The sequence below is a fragment of the Mesoplodon bidens genome (assembly GCF_964165515.1).
Source record: "Mesoplodon bidens genome assembly, chromosome: 3".
Taxonomy (NCBI): domain Eukaryota; kingdom Metazoa; phylum Chordata; class Mammalia; order Artiodactyla; family Ziphiidae; genus Mesoplodon; species Mesoplodon bidens.
This window is the reverse complement of record NC_138178.1, coordinates 13,178,735-13,200,899: the sequence shown is the minus strand read 5'-3', so window position 1 is coordinate 13,200,899 and position 22,165 is coordinate 13,178,735. Positions and strand designations below refer to the sequence as shown.

Genomic DNA, 22,165 nt, shown 5'->3' with positions numbered 1-22,165 from the left:
AGAGAAAGAAAAAAAGGAAAATAATAATAAAAGTGTTAGTGAAGATGTGGAGAAGTTTTGTAAAATCGTGCAGCTGCTATGGAAAACAGTTTGGCACTTCCTCAGCAAGTTAAACAATAATTACCATATGACCCAGCAGTTCTACTCCTAGTTATGTTTCTGAAGGAATTGAAAACAGGTGTTCAAACAAAACTTGTGCACAAATGTTCATAGCAGCATTATCCACAATAGCCCAAAGAATGACTAGATAAACAAAATGTTAGGTATCCATACAATGGAATATTATCAGTCATAACAAGGGATGAAATCATGATACACTCTACAACATGGGTGAACCTTGAAAACTTTGTGCTAACAGAAAGAAGCCAGACAAAGCTACATGTTGTATGATTCCATTTATATGAAATATCCAGAATATGCAGCTCCATAGAGATGGAAGCAGATGAATGGTTACCAGAGGCTGGGGGGAGGAGGGAGTGAGAAGTGGCTGCTTAGCATGTAGGAAGTTTCTTGTTGGAGGGATGAAAATATTCTAGAACTAGATAGGTATGGTTGCACAACATTGTGAACGCGCTAAATGCCACTGAATTGTACACTTTAACATGATTAAAATAGTAAATTTTATGTTATGTGTATTTACCAAAAAAAATCCTAATTGTTTTAAAATGTGCCTTATTTTTTTAGATTGGAGAGTAATTTGCTAATAACTGTCTTATCCCTGGGAGGAGTTACAGAAATTTTATTTTTCTTGTAGGCATTCCTTCTATCATCAAATGCTTAGGCTTTTAGCTCCTTCTCTGAGGGCAGGGTCTGTGTTTGGTGTCTCACATAGAAGGTTCTCAACAGAAGTTTTCTAAGTGTGAATGAGTACCCATTAGCTGTAAAGAGACAAAAAGTCCTAGGGCAGAAGTGAGGAGAAAGTGAGAATGTGAAACATCATTCACAGGCTTCTGTCTCCTTCCCCTACCAGGCCTTTAGCCCACTTCTCACAGGAGATTTAATATCTTCTTTATGAGGTACAAAGTCCTCTGGTTTTGCTTTTCCTTCTTTTTTTTTTTTTTAAAAGGGTAATTCTTTTGGTGGGGAATTCCGGGAGAGAAGAGAGTTAGGGATTTGGAATGAGATCAGAGAGTGATATTCTAGGCACTGTAGTTAGTACTGACTATTGATGCCCAGTAAAGTGTGAATTTGAAAATTCTGCAATATAAAAAGTCAAATTAGCTTAAGGTAATGACAAGAAATGTGTCACCGTTATTTTTCCACAATTATGAGAAAATGATCTATGGGAAGCTACTCTAAAACTATTCTAATTTTTATAATAAAGTAGGAGATTTTTGGTTACTGACATGTAAAATTAGACTTTATAACAAATATCTTAATGCCTGTATATGTTGACATTTAAGAAACTAAAGAAATATATCAAATCAAAACATCATTACTAACATAGCATATTTCTTATCTTGTCAATATATACTGATTTTGGAGATACGATATGTTAAAGTATACTTGATGTATTTTCTCTTACATAATTTTTTATTGAATCTTACTATTTTAGCCTGCATAAATAGAATGCTTTCAAAACAGATGCTATAGTTACCTAGTCGCTTTTTTTTGTAGTCACTATAAAGAAATAGAAACTTAGAATCTAAAATAGGGCATTAATTGGGCTCTATTAATGAAAGAGTTAGGAGACTATTACTGTGTCATTATGCTAACCATAAAACAGTGAGTGTTATAGCCAAATACTTCCTCTGCATCTATTTTTTTAGCAATATGAAGAAAAACAGGTTAGTCTTGGGTTTCAGTTTTATTTCTTAATCTGATAAAATTTACAGATAGAACATATTATAAGTATGAAGCATTACTTGAAATTCACATAATGGTACGTCATTTATATCTTTGTAAAAAAGCATTTCTAAGAAGGGATAAATAACATAACCCACTGTTGGGCTGGTTTATTTGCCAGGAGGAGTTTTAAAATGTATCATGAATATTTTGCCTTTATGTTTATCTGATGATTGCTAAGGGAGCCTCAGAACATAGTTGTTATTTCAGGATAATGTGGGACACCAGAAAGGTTAGTTAAGGTCATGCTTAGAGACTGAGGGCAAGTAAAGGAAACGAATTTGTTAGGTGACAGTTTAGTTGCATGCGCTAACAATCTAAGAGTTCCCATAGGGCAAACAAATACCTTTCACTGTAATGCACAAACATGAAATCTCATTATTTTATGAATTTGTAGGAAATATAATGTTTATATTTTATTTTATACAATTTCCAAATGCATGTTTCAGAGTAAAACATTTGAAATGTATTTTAAGACTTAAATCCTTTCAGTTCAGTTACTGAGCAAAAGCAATGGGGGAAACATCAAAAAATCAAAATGATATTGCAGGATGTTTTTCATCTCTTATATTTAATAGCTGTTGAGCTTTTTTTCTTAGTTTTATTTTTTATTTTATTTATTTATTTTTTGAGCTTTTTAAAAAAAATATATCAATGTCATTTTAATGTTGGTTTTGGTCTATTTTAACTTTTAGCTCAATTCACTTTGAGTTTTGTCTATTTATCCTTGTAGCGTTTTTACAAGAAAGGAGCTGCCTTTGTGTTACAAGCAGTTGGTAAACATTCTCCCCAACTAGCTCAGGCGATAGTGGATTGTGGAGCACTGAATACGCTGGTGATATGCTTGGAAGATTTTGACCCTGGAGTCAAACAGGCTGCAGCCTGTGCATTTGACAGTATTGCAAGACATAATGCAGGTAATGGGCCTTATTATAAAATAGGATTGTTAAAGTTTAGATTAATTAGGTAAATCTGGTTTTGCTTAGTAGACCATAGATATGAGAGGTCTTTTTTTTTTAATTTTTAATTTTTGGCTGCATTGGGTCTTTGTTGTGGTATGCGGGCTTTCTCTAGTTGTGGCGAGCGGGAGCTACTCTTCATTGTGGTGCTCCGGCTTCTCATTGCGGTGGCTTCTCTTGTTGCGGAGCATGGGCTCTAGAGCGCAGGCTCAGTAGTTGTGGCGCATGAACTTAGTTGCTCCGTGGCATGTGGGATCTTCCCGGACCAGGGCTCGAACCCGTGTCCCCTGCATTGGTAGGCAGATTCCCAACCACTATGCCACCAGGGAAGTCCCAGATATGATGTCTTAATGATGTTTCTGTACATTATGGGAGATAAGTTTTGAATGATGGTCAAGTTGTTTGGATCACAAATTCACCAAAAAACCTATACATTTCAGTCTTTATGTTAGTTAGCAAAGGAAAAATTTGAAGACAGAAAGGGAATCAGGGGGATGTGGGGACAATGAGATATTGATTAGATTCAAGGACCTTGGTAAATTGGTTCCGTTACAAAATTGTTTGTCACCCCTCAGGGGACATTGGGTCTTCACTCTCACTTATGGTAGGGTGTTCCAAGCCAGCCAGGAGCCATGTTGTATGAGTGAATATTGTTGAAAAGATATGGATGTGGTAACTTGCTAGAACATATTTGTATTCAGCCCATAATAGTCAGGAAGGAGGAGAAAGAGAAGGAGCACCTTTTCTTATAAACTGAGCTCAATGAAGCCATCAAGAAGGGCCCTGGGGCTTCCCTGGTGGCGCAGTGATTGAGAGTCCGCCTGCCGATGCAGGGGACATGGGTTTGAGCCCCGGTCCAGGAAGATCCCACATGCCGCGGAGCGGCTGGTCCCGTGAGCCATGGCCGCTGAGCCTGCGCGTCCGGAGCCTGTGCTCCGCAACGGGAGAGGCCACAACAGTGAGAGGCCCACGTACCGCAAAAAAAAAAAAAAAAGAAAAAGAAGGGGCCTGGGCCTCTTGTGTGAAGGTTGTGCTGACACACCTGATCGGTAAAAATACATAGGGAACAAAATTGCCCCCACCGCTTTACAGAAGTTGCTAAATAGTATGAACAAACAACACAACAAGAAAATAACAGTTTTAAGACAAACATATGTAAAAGTGTAAACTTTGCTGGTAATCAAGAACTGCATATTAAAACATCAGTGAAAGTATCTTTTCCTACCTATTATTATTTGGGGGGAAAAAAGAGTAAAGCAGAAATATAACCAAGTGGTTAAGAGCATTGTGGCCTTAGGACAGAATCTGAGTTTGAGTCCAAGTTCTACTACTTAGTTGCTGTGTAACCTTGGACATGGCTTTTAAACTTTCTGAAACTTAACTTCTTCATCTGCAAGAGAGGAAGTACTACTTCGGAGATTTGTTGTGAGGATGATGAGATAGACCAATGCTTGGTACATGGTAAGTAATCAATAAATGCAAGGTATGAATACTGTATTAATTCTGAAGGTTTGAGAGGGCATGATGATGTTTCTGTCCACTGATGGAGGCACTACAAATTGTATAAACTTGTGCAAAGGCATTTGGCAAAACTAATCTAAGCCATGAAAGAGTTCATGGTTACTCTAGAAAGCCTGATTTGGGAATTCTTCCTAAGGAAAAATCCCACAGAATGAAGAAGCTGCATTCATGCAAATGTTATTGTAGTATTATTATCTAATATCAAAACCCCTCAAATATTTGGCAGGAATTTAGTGGTTAAATTATAGTCGTTTACTTAATGGAATCTCACTCAACAAATAAAAGGTAATTATGAATCCTACATGATAACATGGAAAAGTGATTATAATGTGAAAAAAAGACAAAATTGTGCATTACAATTATAATATAAAAATACATTTTTATGTGGATGTAAATTACAAGGACATACGTGTTTGTGCTACTAGGGTGATAGAATTAAGGATGTTTTTAATTTGTTTTCCAGATTTTTCAGTGTGTGTGCATGTATAAAATAATAGCTACCGTTTATCAAGTAATTACCGTGTGCCTGGCTCTGTGCAGTATGCTTTAGGATATTATCTCATTTTGGCTACAGATACACTTAGGGCAGGTATTACTCTCCTTGTTAAAAAGAGGAAGAAAGTGGAACTTAGGATACCTGAAATCATGTTAATGGTGGAACCAAAATTTGAGTCTAAATCTGTCTTGACTCCAAAGCCATATGTCAACCCCTGTACCATACAGTTTCATTAAGTACTCCTTGAAAGAGTTTTGAAGAAGAAACTCAAAACAGAAACAGGAAGTGGCTGTCCCATGGTTATGTTTTTTATTTTATTATTATTATTATTATTATTATTATTATTATTATTATTATTTTTGCAGTACGCGGGCCTCTCACTGTTGTGGCCTCTCCCGTTGTGGAGCACAGGCTCCCGACTCGCAGGCTCGGCGGCCATGACTCACGGGCCTAGCTGCTCCGTGGCATGTGGGATCTTCCCAGACCGGGGCACGAACCCGCGTCCCCTGCATCGGCAGGCGGACTCCCAACCACTGCACCACCAGGGAAGCCCCATGGTTATGTTTAATTTGGGTTTAAAAAAATTATTTATTTAATGTATTTATTTTTGGCTGTGTTTGTTCTTCATTGCTGCGCATGGGCTTTCTCTAGTTGTGGTGAGCGGGGGCTACTCTTGGCTGCGGTGCGCGGGCACTACTCTTCATTGCGGTGCACTGGCTTCTCATTGCGGTGGCTTCTCTTGTTGTGGAGCACAGGCTCTAGGCGCGTGGGCTTTAGTAGTTGTGGCACATGGGCTCAGTAGTTGCGGCCCGCGGGCTCTAGAGCACAGGCTCAGTGGTTGTGGTGCACGGGCTTAGCTGCTCCGTGGCATGTGGGACCTTCCCGGACCAGGGCTCGAACCCGTGTCTGCTGCATTGGCAGGCGGATTCTTAAGCACCGCGCCACCAGGGAAGTCCTTTAATTTGGTTTTTAAATGGTGACAGTATTGGAGACAAAATAATAAAATGATATAAAAGTAAATTGAGAAGGAAAACTATTGTTATGCTTAGAATGATTCAGAATTGGTATATGAAAATTATTTCTTTAATATCTGGATTTTGGTTTTCCAAGTAGCTTCACCTTAGGACTATTGTTTAACACATGTTGATTGAGAAAACTTAAGCAATGTTTTAAATTAGAAGATGGTTATCACGGGGAAACTACATGAGTATATTTAGTAATTTTTTTTTTTTAATGTCAGAGGACTTTACGGCAAACAGATTGTAACATGAGTATTTTAAAGAGTGGTGCAAAAGAGCTTTGAGGACAACCATGCAGACACGCTCTGAGGCAGGTGCCCATAGGTAACCTTTCCATACCTCCCTTTTGTTGAATCTGTGGCTAAATGATTATAGTTCATAAATAGGCTCTGTCTTCGGGATTCTATTCCAATTTTTTGCTATAATCTGGCTCCCACATGGAATTCCCAGTTTAATTTCAATATTTCACAGTAGTTAGGGGCTTGGGACCCAGAAGCTCCCAGAAGAGATTACTGCATAGATTTCTCAGAAGGAAAGGGAATTGTTATCTAGTAAGCAGTAAGTCATCATTCATATCCTGAATATCAGTGAAAATAGAAGATTTACCTCCAAATAACCTGATTTCTTTCTTGATGATCTCTTAAAAATGGAATATATTGAGATTAAAGGGATTCATTCAGTGTTTTCTTCTGGGTATTCGTGGTGAGTTGTTTGATTAGATAGTTTAAGAAATATAAACCTTAAAGGAGGTGCAAAAGAAATGTACCTTTAAGGGCAATAAGAAAGGAACCTTTAAGGAAAAACGTTTTGTGTATAGGAAACAAAAATAAAGTAAGCATACAATTAGTAGAAGAGGGAAATCTATGGGCATCCTCTGACTTTTCCTTATTTGAAAAATGCAATTTCTAAAAGTTACTTCTATGTATAGATTTTAAAGCATTTTACAGATAACCAAGGGAAACTGGGGGCTATCTACCAGAAATGGTGGTGGTGGTGGTTTTAACTTGGGGCAAATGGTCTCATTAAATGTCCACGCTTGACTCACCAGGTACGGAATACAATTGGTAATATGTACCTCTTGCTCGGAAGATAAATAAGCTACTTCTTTCTACTCTGGGCTCCTTAATAAAGGTCGAGGTAGCATTCTTCTCAGACTGGTTGTCCCTCTTCCTCCGTCTTGCTGCATTCTCCCACTCAGCAGAATTATTCTGGTTACATATTTACCTAATCGGCGTCAAATCTCTCACTCTTTCCGAGGACTGGTCTTGCTTTTGGAGCTACAGGGCGCGAGGCAGGAGGAGCACTGGGCTCTGCGGCTGCGGTGCTCCCACTGGTAGGGCCCAGGCGGGGGCTTCCTCACGCTCAGGGCCCTCCTTCCTCGCTCTGCCTGGCAGCCTGGCTCTGGCCTTGCACCCGTCGGTGGCACAGCAGCTTTGTGGTGGAGCGCCGCCAGCGAACTTGTGTGCAGCATGTGGCAGTCATCAGAGTACTTGGGACAGAGGTGAGAGCAGAGGCCTGGCCGCAGCCTGAGGAAGGAGGAGCCACGTAAGTGTTTTGTAGGAATGATCTTCCACATTTGGGCTGAAAACTAAGTTTTCAGTGTTTAGGAGCTTTAGCTAAAAATTCTGTCTCTTGTAAACTTTGCCTCCTGTAAACCTTTGCTGTCTCAGAATAAACTTTGGCTGTTCTCAGTCCTGACAAAGAGGAATACGTTTGATTAGGTGTTCTAAAACATTTAAATTATTAACACATTATAATATATATATATATAATATTAACATAGGTGAGGAAACTGAAATAGAGAGGTTAAATGATTTATTCTGGTCAGACAGCAATTTATGACAGAACTGCTTGGCAATTACTCAAAACCCTTCAGAAAGTCTTCCTTTTTATAATGTGAGAAAGGCAAGTGTATGAAAGCTCATCATTCTTCATTTTAAGCTCCTTGTAGTATCGGATAGTCTTGCCAGATACCTCTGTTTTTAATCCCTGATGACTGGTTTCCACATGTGTGACTATTCTTTCTCTCAGGGATATCATTTATATCCTAAATCAAATGAGAAATTTCCCTTCCAGCTCAGTAGCAGTCAGGAGAGGAGATTGCTGCAGCCACAGTGAGCAGTGCAGTAATTGGCTTATTCTGATACTACAGACACATCGAGTAGATTACAAACTGTTTACCAAATAGATAATGTAAGGAAGGAATCCAGACAGAGCTGGCTGGCCTGATTCTTTTCTATGTCATCTGTCAGTAGTTGCAGTACGCAGGCTCAGCAGTTGTGGCACGCAGGCTGTAGGGCCCATGGGCTTCAGCAGTTACGGCTTGCGGGCTAGAGTGTAGGCTCAGTAGTTGTGGCGCACAGGCTTAGTTGCTCCGCAGCATGTGGGATCTTCTCGGACCAGGGCTCGAACCCATGTCCCCTGCATTGGCAGGTGGATTCTTAACCACTGCACCACCAGGGAATTCCCTAGAAAATTTTAAATTATATACATGGTACACATTCCCATCTCACAGCACTGACTTAGAGTTCCTGTGCCTGCACTCTGTGTTTTGTGTGTGTGAGGGGGTTGTTGTTGTTAAAAGGCAATGTAGTGGTGATGCTGTGGTCTCAAAAAGTCACACTTAATATTCATGCTTATTAACCAGTATAACTGAACAGTAATATGTGTAGTAAGTTAAGGAATATGGAACTAAACTTACCATTTGGGGACAAGTAAATGATGGGTCAACTTCAAGCAATCACTTACTGATGTAAGGGCTGAAATGTACTTTATAAGTGGCCAAACTACCAGACTCGCACATTGTTGATGGGGCCACATACTGATAATCCCCTTTGGAAAACAATATTGCGTTCATATTAGGTTGACCTTATGAAATTACCTATATTTGATTGGTTTTGACTTAACAAAAACAGAAGTTTCATGTGGTTTAATCTAAAAATATCAAGAACCTCAAAAAATGTCAACATTCTTCCCCTCAGGACCCTCACTTCTGAGCCTCTATCTTAAGTAAACACATACATGCACACACATATGTGTGAATGTGTGTATGTTTGTCTAACCTGTAGTGTATATATGTATCAATGTAGGACCCGTGGTAGCCAGCCTCCCAAATGCCCCTCAGAGATCCCATGTCCTGGCATTCTCACCCTTGTACAGTCCCCTCCCACATTGTACCAGGATTGGTCTGTGTTACCACCAGAATGCTGCAGAAGTGACGGCCTGTCACTTCTGAGAGTAGGTGACCAGCTCTGCAGGATCGAGGCTTCTGTTGTGGGGTTCTCTCATCACTCACTCTGAGGGAAGCCAGATGCTGTGACATGAGGACACACTCAGGCAGCCTGTGGAAAGGCCCATGTCATGAGGAGCTAAGGTCTTCGACAACCAGCAAGAAACCGGAGCTTCCTACAACTACACGAGTGAGCTTGGAAGCAGATCCTACCCCAATTGTGCCTTCAGATGACTGCAGCCCCAGCAGACAGTGTGACAGAAACTTCATGAGAAACTCCAAGCCTGAACCCCCCAGCTAGGCTGCTTGTGGACTCCTGACCCACAGAAAATATGAGATAAGGAATGATGCTTTAAGCTGCTGAGTTTGGGTCATTTTGTATGTAGCAATGGATAACTAATAAATAAACGTAATCTTAATGCACAAAGAAGTTCACTGTACTGAACTTAAGAATGGCAAAGCCCCAAAGCAAACAAAACAATTAAGTGCCCTGAGTAGCTGGGGTGGGGGGGAGAGGTTAAGTAAATTATGGAACATTTACTCAGTGGGATATCATGCAGTTATTAACAATGTTGGGCTGGCTCATCCTCAGGAATAAAAGTGGACAGTGGAGGCCCACAGGTAGCTTCATTAACCACCCAGAGGCAGTCACCCCGAGAACTGCTGACCGGGGACCACTTGTATAAAAACACCCTGTAAACTTTCTAACCATCCAGTGCTTCGTTTCTGTTTCCTCTGGCCTTTGTGTGTTCTTGTAGAGAATTCCACGGGGGCACTGCTAACCCTTTACTGTTTAGCCTCCTCCGTCAGCCTGAGCTTCTCAAAGGCAGGGACTTGCCTAAAACTGGGCTTGAACAAAGAACAAATGCCAGTGAAGTTCGAAAGTTTGAATAATAAAATCTTCATTTTCCATCTAAGGATTTTCTTTTTCCTCCCAGCAGAATGCAGATTGTAGGTGGAATGAAACTACAATGATTGCTGCAATATTATATAAAGCAAGTAGAAATGAATGGAAACATGTCTAGATACAAAAAGCGTATTTTGTAAAAAGCTGATTCCAAGTAATTTATTATTTTCTTCATTACAAGAGCACTCCAGACCCTCTCTGTAACTTTGCCTTTTCCAATTCAGCTTAGTCTCAGCTGTTGAGTAAAGTATAAAACTAAAAGTTGCTAAAATCGAGGTTTTAAAAATGGCTTTGTATCTTATGCTACCTATGATCTTCCAAGGCCGTACCCAACTCTACCTTTTCCCACCTTCTCTTTCTCTCATCTCCACTTCTTGACTTTTCCTTTCTGTATTTTGAAGCTGTTTTTTATACTTGAGCCTTGTATAAGTGCGCCATCCATCCAGCTGATTGTAATTTCTTACTAAGGCCCCGTTAACTCCAGATCAATGGCTTATTTGACTCACTTGACTTTTTAAAGAAGCTAGAATTATTTAACCTTCAAAGCATATGTATGTATGTGTGTTAACCCTTAATCTCTCAGACACTCAATCCATATGTAAGGGTTAGACCGATGGCTCTGGAGATGGGGTGGAAAGAAGTGGCGTGGAGATAATGGGTAGGAAAAATGACATTTGTGGGAGCAGGGGATAAATAAAAATCATACATTAGATTTTTTCATAATAATATGCAAATTCCCGCCACCTTTTCTCACTCCGACATGCGATTGGAGATATCAGTTTCTCAGCTCAGAATTATAGCTCTAGTGAGCCATCATAACCTGTAGAAGGATATTGCCTCTCTCAGATGTGTTGGTGTAGAATAAAGGTTTTTTCGTAGCTGGCTTCCATGCCTTCCTCTTCCTAGTCACATCCCTGTGTAGTCTCCGTCCACGTTGCACCAATGAAATATAGCAGAAGTGATGGCATGTCACTTCTGAGGTTAGATTATAAAAGACTATGGCTTTTGTCTTGGGTTCTGTCCTCTGGATCACTCACTCTGGGGGAAGCCTCATCATGAGCAGCCTATGAAAGAGCCCAGAAATGGGGAGGAACTGATGCCTTCTTCCAACTCCCGTGGGTACGCTGGGAAGAAGATCCTGTAGACCCAGTGTATCCCGGTCAAGCCTCAGATAACTGCAGCCCTAGCTGATGGCTTGATTGCAGCCTAGTGAGAGGTCACAGCCTGAACCATCCAGCTGAGCCGCTCCCAGATTCCTGACCTACAGAAACTGTAAGGTTATAAACGTTTCCTGTTTTAAGCAGCTATGTTTGGTGTAGCAGTAGGTAACTAAACCAGTTGTAAACAGCTGGGTGAGAAATTTCTTCCACTTTAAAAGTGACATTCCTAAAATCATACTGGCGTATGGTCAGTATATAACCAGTTTTGGCGATTACACCTCCATATTTGTTTTTACTGTAACTTCACCAAATCATGAAAAATTTGGTTGAATGGGATGATTATATAACATAAGATTGACATCATAAGTGATAGCCAAATCTTAAATGTATTTTTTAACCCGCTTTATTTCACAAAGGTTTTGAAGTGATATAGTTGTGTTTTACAGCCAGATGCAAAACCAGCCTATCTTTTTTTTTTTTTTTTTAATTATTATTTCTTTTTGTGGTACGCGGCCCTCTCACTGTTGTGGCCTCTCCCGTTGCGGAGCACAGGCTCCGGACGCGCAGGCTCAGAGGCCATGGCTCACGGGCCCAGCTGCTCTGCGGCATGTGGGATCCTCCCGGACTGGGGCACGAACCTGTGTCCCCTGCATTGGCAGGCGGACCCTCAACCACTGCGCCACCAGGGAAGCCCCAGCCTATCTTTAAACTAAGAAATAGGGCCACCTAAATGCAAAGAAATTATGATTCATAACTTTATTTTATTTTTAATGAAAAAATAGAATAGAAATTTTTGTAGGGCTTAAAACCAGTGAGTTAAAAGCAGTGTTTGGAAAACGAAATTAAAAAGCAATAAAGTTAAAAGGAATTAGAGTTTTTGAGGTGTTTGATTTGCCTAATTATTTTTGAATTAGTATGCTAAATATATATATATATGTATTTTTTTTCCTTTCGGAGAACCTCTTCATTTTGAGTCCTTTTTATGAGTTCTCATGATGGATCACTTAATTTTGCTCACATTCTTCCCTCTTACATCTCCATTATGAGCAGAAAAATTAGTGGAGTATCATAATATATGTTTAGATTAATCCTTTTTTTGCAGGCCAATTTTTAGGTTTTCATCAATTTCTTGGAATTCACCTCTGAATTTTCTTATGTAACCACTATAGTGGTTCTTCCTTTATGACTCTAGAGTGTGTCTTCAAGAATCAAATGTAGAAAGAATGTCACCTTTCTACATCCAGAAAGTCCCCACAGCTCGTTTTAGAAGGTGTAAGGTTTAAGCCTAGGGTTGTAAAATGATGGACGTGTTTTATTTAGCCTGCACTATGTTGTCTTACACAGTGTGTTTTAAGTTTCCAACACTTAAAAACCAGGCAATTTCACATTAAAAATCAGATGTCAGGCTTCTCTTGAAAAATCCTAGGATCTGACAACGGTTGGCCTATATTCCTATGTGGCTGCACTGGGCTGAAGCTGAGTAGTTGCTGCTCCTTGTAGCTGCTGCATATAGTTTTCCAGTTTACTGTGCTTCCTACTCAGTTATTTTTCTTACACCTGCTGGCTTCACTTATTTTAATTACTTGTCTGGGCCCTGTGTTTACCGCTTCTGATCTAAACAAACCACTAGTCATAACAATTAAGAGGAGGGGGTTGGGGGCTTCCCTGGTGGCGCAGTGCTTGAGAGTCCACCTGCCAATGCAGGGGACGCGGGTTCATGCCTCGGTCTGGGAAGATCCCACATGCCGCGGAGCGGCTGGGCCCGTGAGCCATGGCCGCTGAGCCTGCGCGTCCGGAGCCTGTGCTCTGCAATGGGAGAGGCCACAGCAGTGAGAGGCCCACGTACTGAAAAAAAAAAAGAGGGGGTTAAGGCCATTGTGAGCACTGTTAAAATAAAGCAAAATTACTTTTGCCTGACGCACCTACTTTTACGTGTTACAGCTGTGCCTATTATACGCTGATGGACTTTACTCTCTGTGCTCTTCCCTTCTGGTCAACATAAAGTCATCCCTAAATATTCCATTCATCCAGCTTTAGATACTAGCAATTTTATGAATGTTGTTGATCTTAAATGTCCTCCCTTTTATCTGTGTCTCCTTTTGTTTTAAAAATTAAATCTAAAGTTGTATTGAGCTTGTCATGGTCCAATAGAGGTGGCTGCCTCAATTCCTTCACTCAGCAGTGAGGTATTCAGGAGGCCAAAGAGAACTAGTTATTCCTTTACTGAAAACAGCTGACCATCAGATTTGAGGACTGCATACCAGTTGTCTACATGCATGCAGTCAATGGCTTTAATTATTATTTATGAATAAGGAAGGTGCTGTTGGATAGTTTTATTTCTACTGACAATTTGAAGTCTAAAAAATTGTTAAAAATGAATAAGCCTTAACATTTAAAAAATGTAATATTTTAACTAATAAAGGCATGAATTAAGATGAGGGGAAGTGTGAAAAAGTAAATGGATAATATTTCTAGTGTATATTAGTAATTCTTCAAAGAATAATTATGCATTCTTTCCTAATATTTTGTTTTAAGGAGACATATTCCCACCATTTTTAAAAATAAGAAACTTTCTTCCATAGTGAGAAATAAGCTAAAGTGTTTATTTTTCTTTAGAATAGTAATGTTAGTATAGTTAGCCCCAGCAATAGCTATATGTGTGGTCAAAGGACATGTTCATATTTCTTTTATTTTTTAAAAACAATCACATTGAAGAACATTTGTCAAATAGAGAAGAAAATATCACCAAAAGTACCATCAACCCCATCTAAATCTTGTTAGTATGTTAGTATAACATAAAGCCTTCTTTCTCTGAATTTTTTTTTTGCATAACTACTTCTAATTTTGCTGGTTACCTAACAGTATATGATTATGTCACATGTTCTTGCATAAAAGAAGATGTAGTCTTAAAAAATTTGTTTTTTGAAGATTCATTTAAAATTTAAAATGGGGTTAAGGAAAAAAAATGAGGTTAAGATATTTTCAGGCACTGAAGATAAATTAATTGGCTCTTTTTTTTCTTGATCAAACCTTTTATGAGCATCTGTACATATCAATCTTTGATTCCCTAAGTTTAATAATTAATTAAACAACCCAGACTCATTTCCAAATTAGAGTTAAAAATGAATTCTTTGAGATTTCTCCTATAGGGAGTAACTTTTAAGTGTACCAGATTTTTGTATGTGTTTTTGGTTACTACTGCTTTCTTTAGAGTAGAAAAGTAGAAGAAAAGGGGAGCAGGAAGGAGGATGGGAAGCACTGCCTGAAACGGCACCCCGTGTGTTTCCCCAAACTCTCCACGCACCTGACTCCCAGCTCCACTCTGTGCTGTGGTCTGTTCACATATTCACCCTGAGCAGAGTCTACTAGAACAGAACAATGTTCTTACTCTATTCTGCTTCCCCAAGATCTAGCCAAGTTTCTAGCACATAGTAAGCACGTAATGAACACTCAGTGACCAGAAAGGAGAGGAAAATAAGCACATACACCAAGCCTGAGAGAGGACAGAATTGTATCAATATGTTTGGGGCTGTAAGTTACAGAATATCAACTACAGGTGGCTTAAGCAATGAGGACATTTTTTTATTTCACATGACACAAAATTCAGAGTCAGGGCAGTTCCAAGGTTGGTTATGCAGCTGAACAGTGTCTTGGAGGACCCAGATGTTTTTCATTTTTGTACTCGGCCATCCTCAGCATATTGGCAATTTCTTCTGTTATAGTTGCAAGATGGCTGTAGGAGTTCCAGATGTCATTTGCAGGCAGATACGCCCATGTCCAGCAAAGAAGAGGTGGTGTTTCCTCCTGTGTATTTCTGTTTATTACAGAGGAAAACCACTCAGAGATGCTTCTAGCTGACTTCTACTCAGGTCCCATTCACCAGGATTGATTAACAAGCCCACACCCTGACCGACAAAGGCTATGGGGTAGACATCAACGGTGACTGGCACAGAAATACCAGAGGAAGCAACGGTAGGGAAGAGGAGAAGGGTATACCACAGGAAAAAGAGGCAGGATGAAATAGCCTGTGAATGTGGAATGTGTAATATAGTAATATAGTAATATAGTATGGTGTGCATTATTTAGGTCTATTATACTCTTACCTCTATATACACTGTCTTATACCCAATATATGAATGAAAGTGGTAGAACAGTATCATTTATGAATTACAGTGTGTGCCACCCAAGAACAGAGCTGGGTTTTGTAGGACCATATAAATTGGAGATGTAAGGTATATGAAACTGCAAGTACAAAATTGCTAGGCCCCATCCAGGTCCCTGGAAGCTTCATTACCTTCAGGCAATCCTTTCTTTGGTACCCTCCCCAGCCTTCCCCTCATTTAGCATCACTGATCCAGAAAGAATGGAAAACAGCTTTGGATGGAAATGGGTAACAAGTCAGAAGAACTGAGTTTGCTTTATTATTAACATTATAGAGTTCAGGAAAAGGAAGATACGGTACTCAGTTACTCAAGGAAAGAATAAAATGTATGGGAATTACAAAGATGATAAATTTTTTTAAAAAGAACTTTATTTTTATTAATAGTTTTATTAATACTTTGTTTTCATTAATCGTTTTATTAACTGTTTATTAATAGTTTATTAACTTTAAAAAAACTTATTTATTTTATTTATTTTTGGCTGCATTGGGTCTTCGTTGCTGTGTGCGGGCTTTCTCTAGTTGTGGAGAGCGGGGGCTACTCTTCGAAGCCTTCATGGTGTGCGGGCTTCTCATTCTGGTGGCTTCTCTTGTTGTGGAGCACAGGCTCTAGAGCGCAGGCTCAGTAGTTGTGGCGCACGGGCTTAGTTGCTCCGTGGCATGTGGGATCTTCCCGGACCAGGGCTCGAACCCGTGTCCCCTGAATTGGCAGGCGGATTCTTAGCCACTGTGCCACCAGGGAAGCCCATATTAACTGTTTTTTAAACAGTTGCTTACTGCAGATTCTTTACTCTTAGAAACTGTATAAAAGTGAAAATACATAAATAGGTGAACTTCTCATTGTATTTCATATTTCACACTTGGGTTTTTTAATTGAAACATATTTGCTAATCAGTGTAGTGTTAATTTGTAGAAGTGTCTCATCTGCACCCGTGTTGAATAAGTCTGACACATAATAACCTTCCATTAATACTTGTTTAATGAAAGAATGAATGAATCGTTTATGCAATATCGGGACTTTTAAGATAATTATAATAATTGAAGGAAAACAAGTGTTGGACACTAACCTGTATTTTCTAACATTATTTCCTTTTAGAAAATGTGATATTACCAATCTTTTGAAAAATTAAAGACTGTATTTTCTTTAAAGACTAAGAGATATGCTGAATTGATAGCTTGGCTATTAAGATATAAATTGCCAAGGCACTATAAATCTGAGAAAATGAGAGCATAATTTGAAAGGAAGAGATTATAGAAATGGGTCTACGTGATTCAGCAAGAAAGGCCATGAGTACAATGAGAGTAGAATCTGTAACTATGCACTGTTTTATGCTTCTCAACAGATAGTTTTTACACGTATATTATATGGGTCTGCCTGCTTGTCTCCTGTTTTCTATAATTTTAAAATGTGTTTTTTTAATAGCTGTTATTTTTGGGCACACAAGTGAATCAACATGTATATACAAAAGATACTATTTCTGACATGTAAAATGCTTAAGATAAATTTATTTCTTTATCTTACATTAACATTTATATATATTAAAGCCTGTTCAGTTGTAGTTCTCATTTTTGAAAGTGTTTTTGTATGTACAATGAAAATACACCTTTTAATATTGTACAAAGTTTTTTAAAAAATCTTTTAAAAGTACAGTAAGAGGAAAGGAATTTAAAAATCGACATTATTGGCACAAGATTCATGTTAATGTTTACTCATGTAAATAGCACAAAATACTGCCTAATTAGTGTGGTTGGTAAATTTTTGGTACTTTAATTTTCTCTGTTATTGTAAACCATGCATAAAATGCTTGCCTATTGAGAAGTGCAGAATTGTCAGAGCTTAAACAGCTGACATCTGCTTACTCTCTTAAAAAAGGAAAAAGAATAGGAAGCCATTTCAGCTTAATCTACCTCAAATGTGTTCATGTAAATGGAGGTCCATCTATTGACCTGTATTCTTTTCAGCTCAGGATTGGTCCACATGGTTCATGAAACCAGGAAGCCTGATTAGAAATGCAGATGTCGAGACAGTGAAGTACACCCTCCCCTTTTCCCTTTGCTGTATCTGTCAGGGTGAAAAGTGGCTTGTACAAGGGTCAGTCACCCATACTCACTTAATTACTTTTCTTGGACCCACAGAGCTGTCACAAGCTGTGGTGGACACGGGAGCCATTCCTCTTTTAGTGCTCTATATCCAAGAGCCAGAAACTGCTTTGAAAAGGATTGGTGCTTTGGCCCTCAGTGATATTGCAAAGCATTCTCCAGAGTTGGCACAGACAGTGGTGGATGCAGGAGCAATTGCTCACTTAGCCCAGATGATCCTGAACCATAATGCTGGGTTGAAGGTATTTAAAAATAAAGAAAAAAACAAACCAGGATTTCGATAATCTAAGCAGATGGAAATGTGTGCAGATTAATATTATACATTTTAAAATAATTAGTAAATTATCATGGAAAACATATGAATATATTATGTATTTGGTTGTTTAATATGTGAAAACTGTGCTGTAAGGGTTAGACAATAAAGATGTGACTGGGAAAAAGTATGTGCAACGCTGAAAACTAGAAGTAGCATCAGAATTAATACTAATAATTAAAATAAGGAATCATGTAATGATTAAATCTCAGGGTTAGAAGGGACCTAAAGGTTTTCTAGCCCGTTGTGTATGTTTCCTGTAAAAATTGCCAGATTTATAGTAGTCTTTTTTTATAGCTTTCTAAAATCTAATTTTCAGTTAATAGTCACCAATTATACTTTTATATTCTAATAGTTATATTCTATAAGATTTAAAAATTGTTAATGTTAATTAAGCAATGTAAAGTTTTTAAAAATGATATTGGCAATATCCCAAAATGTTAGTTCTGCTTGATTGTTACTGTACTACATTACTGTGTTTATCATAAATTAACAATTTAAGTATTGCATAATTAAGAAATAGTATTCATCCCAGGGTCATATTCTTTGACCAGCCTCAATTGATAAGAGATTTAAATAGTCAATAGTGTGAACTAAGATGTTTAACTTGGAAATTAGGGAATTTAAGAAATTGAGTATTTAGGTATAAGAAGACTAGGATGTGAATGCCTCGAGACTCCTAGATTATTTTGGATGTGTGATTGTTTTTTCCTCTTTATAAAGGAATTTGAGTGTGTATGAAGCTGTTTAAATTATGTCTGAACTCCACAGTGGAGTCTGTGTAACATTTGGGTTTGGTTTTTGCTCAACAGCGTCAGGTCCTTTCAGCTCTCAGTCAGATTGCGAAACATTCTGTGGATCTAGCAGAAATGGTGGTTGAAGCAGAGATTTTTCCAGCTGTACTTACCTGTCTGAAGGACAAAGATGAACACGTGAAGAAAAATGCTTCCACTTTAATTAGAGAGATTGTGAAACATACACCTGAGGTAAAACAGGGGGAAAAAAAAAACAGCTTCAAAATACAACAGTATGGGGCTTCCCTGGTGGCATGGTGGTTGAGAGTCCGCCTGCCGATTCAGGGGACATGGGTTCGTGCCCTGGTCCGGGAAGATCCCACATGCTGCGGAGCGGCTGGGCCCGTGAGCCATGGCCACTGAGCCTGCGCGTCTGGAGCCTGTGCTCCGCAATGGGAGAGGCCACAATGGTGAGAGGCCCGTGTACTGCAAAAAAAACCCAAAAAAACAAAAAAAAACAACCAGTATGCAGTTAGTTTTAGTTTTAAAGTAAAACATCAATTTGTTCACAGGGCTCAGGGGCAGTGTCACATGTTCTGAGAGTTTCTCATCCTCAGCACTGTTGACATTTTGGACCAGATCATTCTTTGTTTTGAGGGGCTGTCCTGTACACTGTAGGATGGATGTTTAGCAGCATCCCTGGTCTCTGCCCACTAGATGCCAGTAGCACCCCTCCCCCAAGTGACGATCAGAAATGTCCCCACATATTACTAAATGTTTCCTAGGGTACAAGAGTGCCCCAGTTGAGAACCACTGGGTTATATCGATGGACTTTGAGTCTGAAATCTCAGGTTTTAATCATTTTCTGCTCTCCATTTCTAGATTGTAGGGACCGTGGACCTTTGTTGTCCTCTCACTCTAGGTCAGCTGGGCGTAGTGAGAGATGGTGCCCCTCCAGGTTGGGAGAGACCATCAGGCCCCCTGACCTGGCGTAACTGCTCTAACAGCTGCTCTTGCACAGTGGTTCCTGCTCTGAGGTGTGAGGTGGGAAAGGAATAGAGACGAAGGAATAGAGACGAAGCGAACCTGGGTAGCTTCTGAAGTTATGTCTTTTTCTGTGTAAATTTTCACTAATCAATTTCATTTCACTAAACTTTTAAGTCCTTATTCTTTTTTTAATATTTATTTACTTACGTGGATGTGCCGGGTCTTAGTGGCAGCACACAGGATATTTGTTGTGGCGTGGGGGATCTTTAGTTGCGGCACATGGGATCTAGTTCCCTGACCAGGGGTCGAACCCGGGCCCCCTGCATTGGGAGCTCGGAGTCTTAGCCACTGGACCACCAGGGAAGTCCCAAGTCCTCATTCTTAATTTCACCCAACATCTTTATCTGGTTGAGATTTTTCAAGACTGGAGTGCAGTCAGCTAGAGATCATTGCTAGCAAAGGAAGGATAATGAGGCTAGACTATTTCAAGTCTGATCTCACCTTTCAGCATTCAGTGATTAATCCAGTTCTTACTCACACCTTGTGATGGGGGGTTTCAGCAGTTAGCTAGTTATGAACTAGCCCTAGGCTTAGTGTTTAGGTGAGGAATTTTGACATCCATTATGATAAGGATAGAGTTGTGCAAGAAAAATTGAACCACAGAGAGGGTCCTCACAGTGAGCATGTTGTGTACATTAGAAATAGCAGGACTGTTACCCTTGTACACTTCTTTGATAAATATAATAATTTCACTAAATGATATTTCAGATTTTACCAGACACTTTTTAGGTCCTAAATTTTAAAATTTGGCAATGCTAAAGTAATATTTAAAGATCATCATACACTTTAGGGCCATGGTGATCTAGCTCCCCTTCTTTTCTCTTAGCTTTCTCAGCTGCTGGTGAACATGGGGGGAGTTGCTGCCGTGATCGATTGCATTGGGTCCTGCAAAGGAAACGTAAAGCTGCCAGGCATCATGACTCTTGGCTACGTGGCAGCTCATTCTGAGAACCTGGCAATGGCGGTCATCACGTCCAAGGTTTGTTCTTGCCTCCTTTTCCTCTAGTTATTGCAGAGAGATACTTTAAGGCAGAACCGCAGATTAATACTATCCCACAGAGTGTAAAATATAGCTGACCAGAGTCAAAGAACTACCAGCTTTCTTCAAGGCTTTTTAGTAAGTTTCCCAAAGCAGTGCTTGAAGTAAAGTTTACTTGGCAGGAAGTTTAAAGTTTTACTCAGTGTTTAATATCAATAAAATGTCAGCACCTCTGAGTGTTAGTATCACCTGTATCTAAATACCATGTATTTGTATCTTGAAGGATTGGCTTTACAAGTATGTAAAGCATACTTTGATTAAAGACAGCTGTCATAGATGACGTGCCCAGTGGTCATTTTTATTATTCCGTACACTCTCTCCCTTCCTGCCATTTGGGCAGGATATGACAATGGATGGCCATCTCTCCTTCAGCTTCCATGAGCTAATTTCTCTTCTTAGACATGGGCAATTCAGAGCACATGTTGGATAGCATGTTTCTGATATGCTGTGTCCTTGCTCTAGGGATTTGGCCTTATCTCAATTTACAACTTGGAATTAACCCACCAGATCATGTAGCCCTGGCTCATCGTAGGTGCTCAAAAAATATTTGTTGAATGAATGAATATTGATCTCCTGAAGCATGCTTCAAAGGCTGTGTGCTCCCAGTGTCTCTGGCAACCCTCTAGGATGTGGGTTTCTTATCAGCATGGAAAATCTGCTGCTGTATGTTAAACAGAAGTGTGGATTTTTTTTTTATCTTTGCTAATCCTCAGAATAAAAATGAGCCTCAGATCTTTATTTTCTACCTATTCCTTGATAGTTCTTTACTTCACTCCCTTTTTATCTCTAGCTTTTCCTTTTGTTCTTCTATTAGCAAAGACTCTGATACTGACTAGAGCAGTAGTGCTGCTTTCTGAAGGGTCACCATGGGGATGTGATCAGGATTCTTGATTCTCGGTTCTTTTGTGGATAGTCAGAAAGCCTACTGTAGGAAGGATGAGGAAGGAAGCAGCAATTGCTTTTGCTGAAGCAGCAATTGCTTTTGCTTCCTGTGTTTCTTCCCCAGACTAACCAGGAGGTGCTCCCTGCCTTTGGTCTGGGGCTGCTTCTGGCCTCTCCCATCGGGTTTGTCTTCCACTTAACTGAAGATCAAGGTTGGGGCAGCAGCAGTTTGAGGCAGACCACGCAACACTGCCTCATCCTTTCCCGTTCCGTGTAGTACTCTCAGGACTCACAGCACCTCCAATCTAAATAATACTTTCTAATGTGCAAAGCACATCCAACGCTCCTTGTCTCATTTGCTGTTCAAAACAACTGAGACCAGTAAGTCAGAGTGTTGGGCATGGGGTAAAGGGGGCTGTCTTCTTTTCCTCCTGTTTCTTCACTCTTGGTATGTCTCAGAAGTATGGACTTCCTGGAGAGTTGCCTCATTCTGAAGATAGAAAGATTCTGACCGTTGTTTTTTTTTTTTTTTTTTTTTTGGTATGGGCAGACACATTTTCAGTCGTAAGAAAGAAGTCAAAGAAATATGGCAGATCTCTTCTTTAAGAAATTGGTCTTAAAAACCTAATTTAATGGTGGAGGGAAAAAAAGTATATATGATCATTTGGCCTTTGCTGTGGTAGCATGACCCATGTGATAGTGGCTTTTGTGGTACTAAATTCAAGGTGATAATTCTTCTAGGCTCAAGTTAGTTA

At 39.5% G+C, this 22,165-nt stretch overlaps 1 protein-coding gene across 2 annotated transcripts in view; it reads left to right on the top strand.

Moving 5' to 3' along the window:
- The window catches only part of SPAG6 (sperm associated antigen 6), a gene marked incomplete at its 3' end in the record, with an annotated part of 74,660 nt that overhangs the window by 19,031 nt on the left and 33,464 nt on the right, over positions 1 to 22,165 (top strand). For both annotated transcript variants that reach the window (XM_081228449.1, XM_081228450.1), the window contains exons 3-6: positions 2,579 to 2,762; positions 17,432 to 17,637; positions 18,521 to 18,694; positions 20,316 to 20,468. In XM_081228449.1, the coding sequence (XP_081084575.1) occupies positions 2,579 to 2,762; positions 17,432 to 17,637; positions 18,521 to 18,694; positions 20,316 to 20,468 (717 nt within the window). The remainder of the gene's footprint in view (positions 1 to 2,578; positions 2,763 to 17,431; positions 17,638 to 18,520; positions 18,695 to 20,315; positions 20,469 to 22,165) is intronic.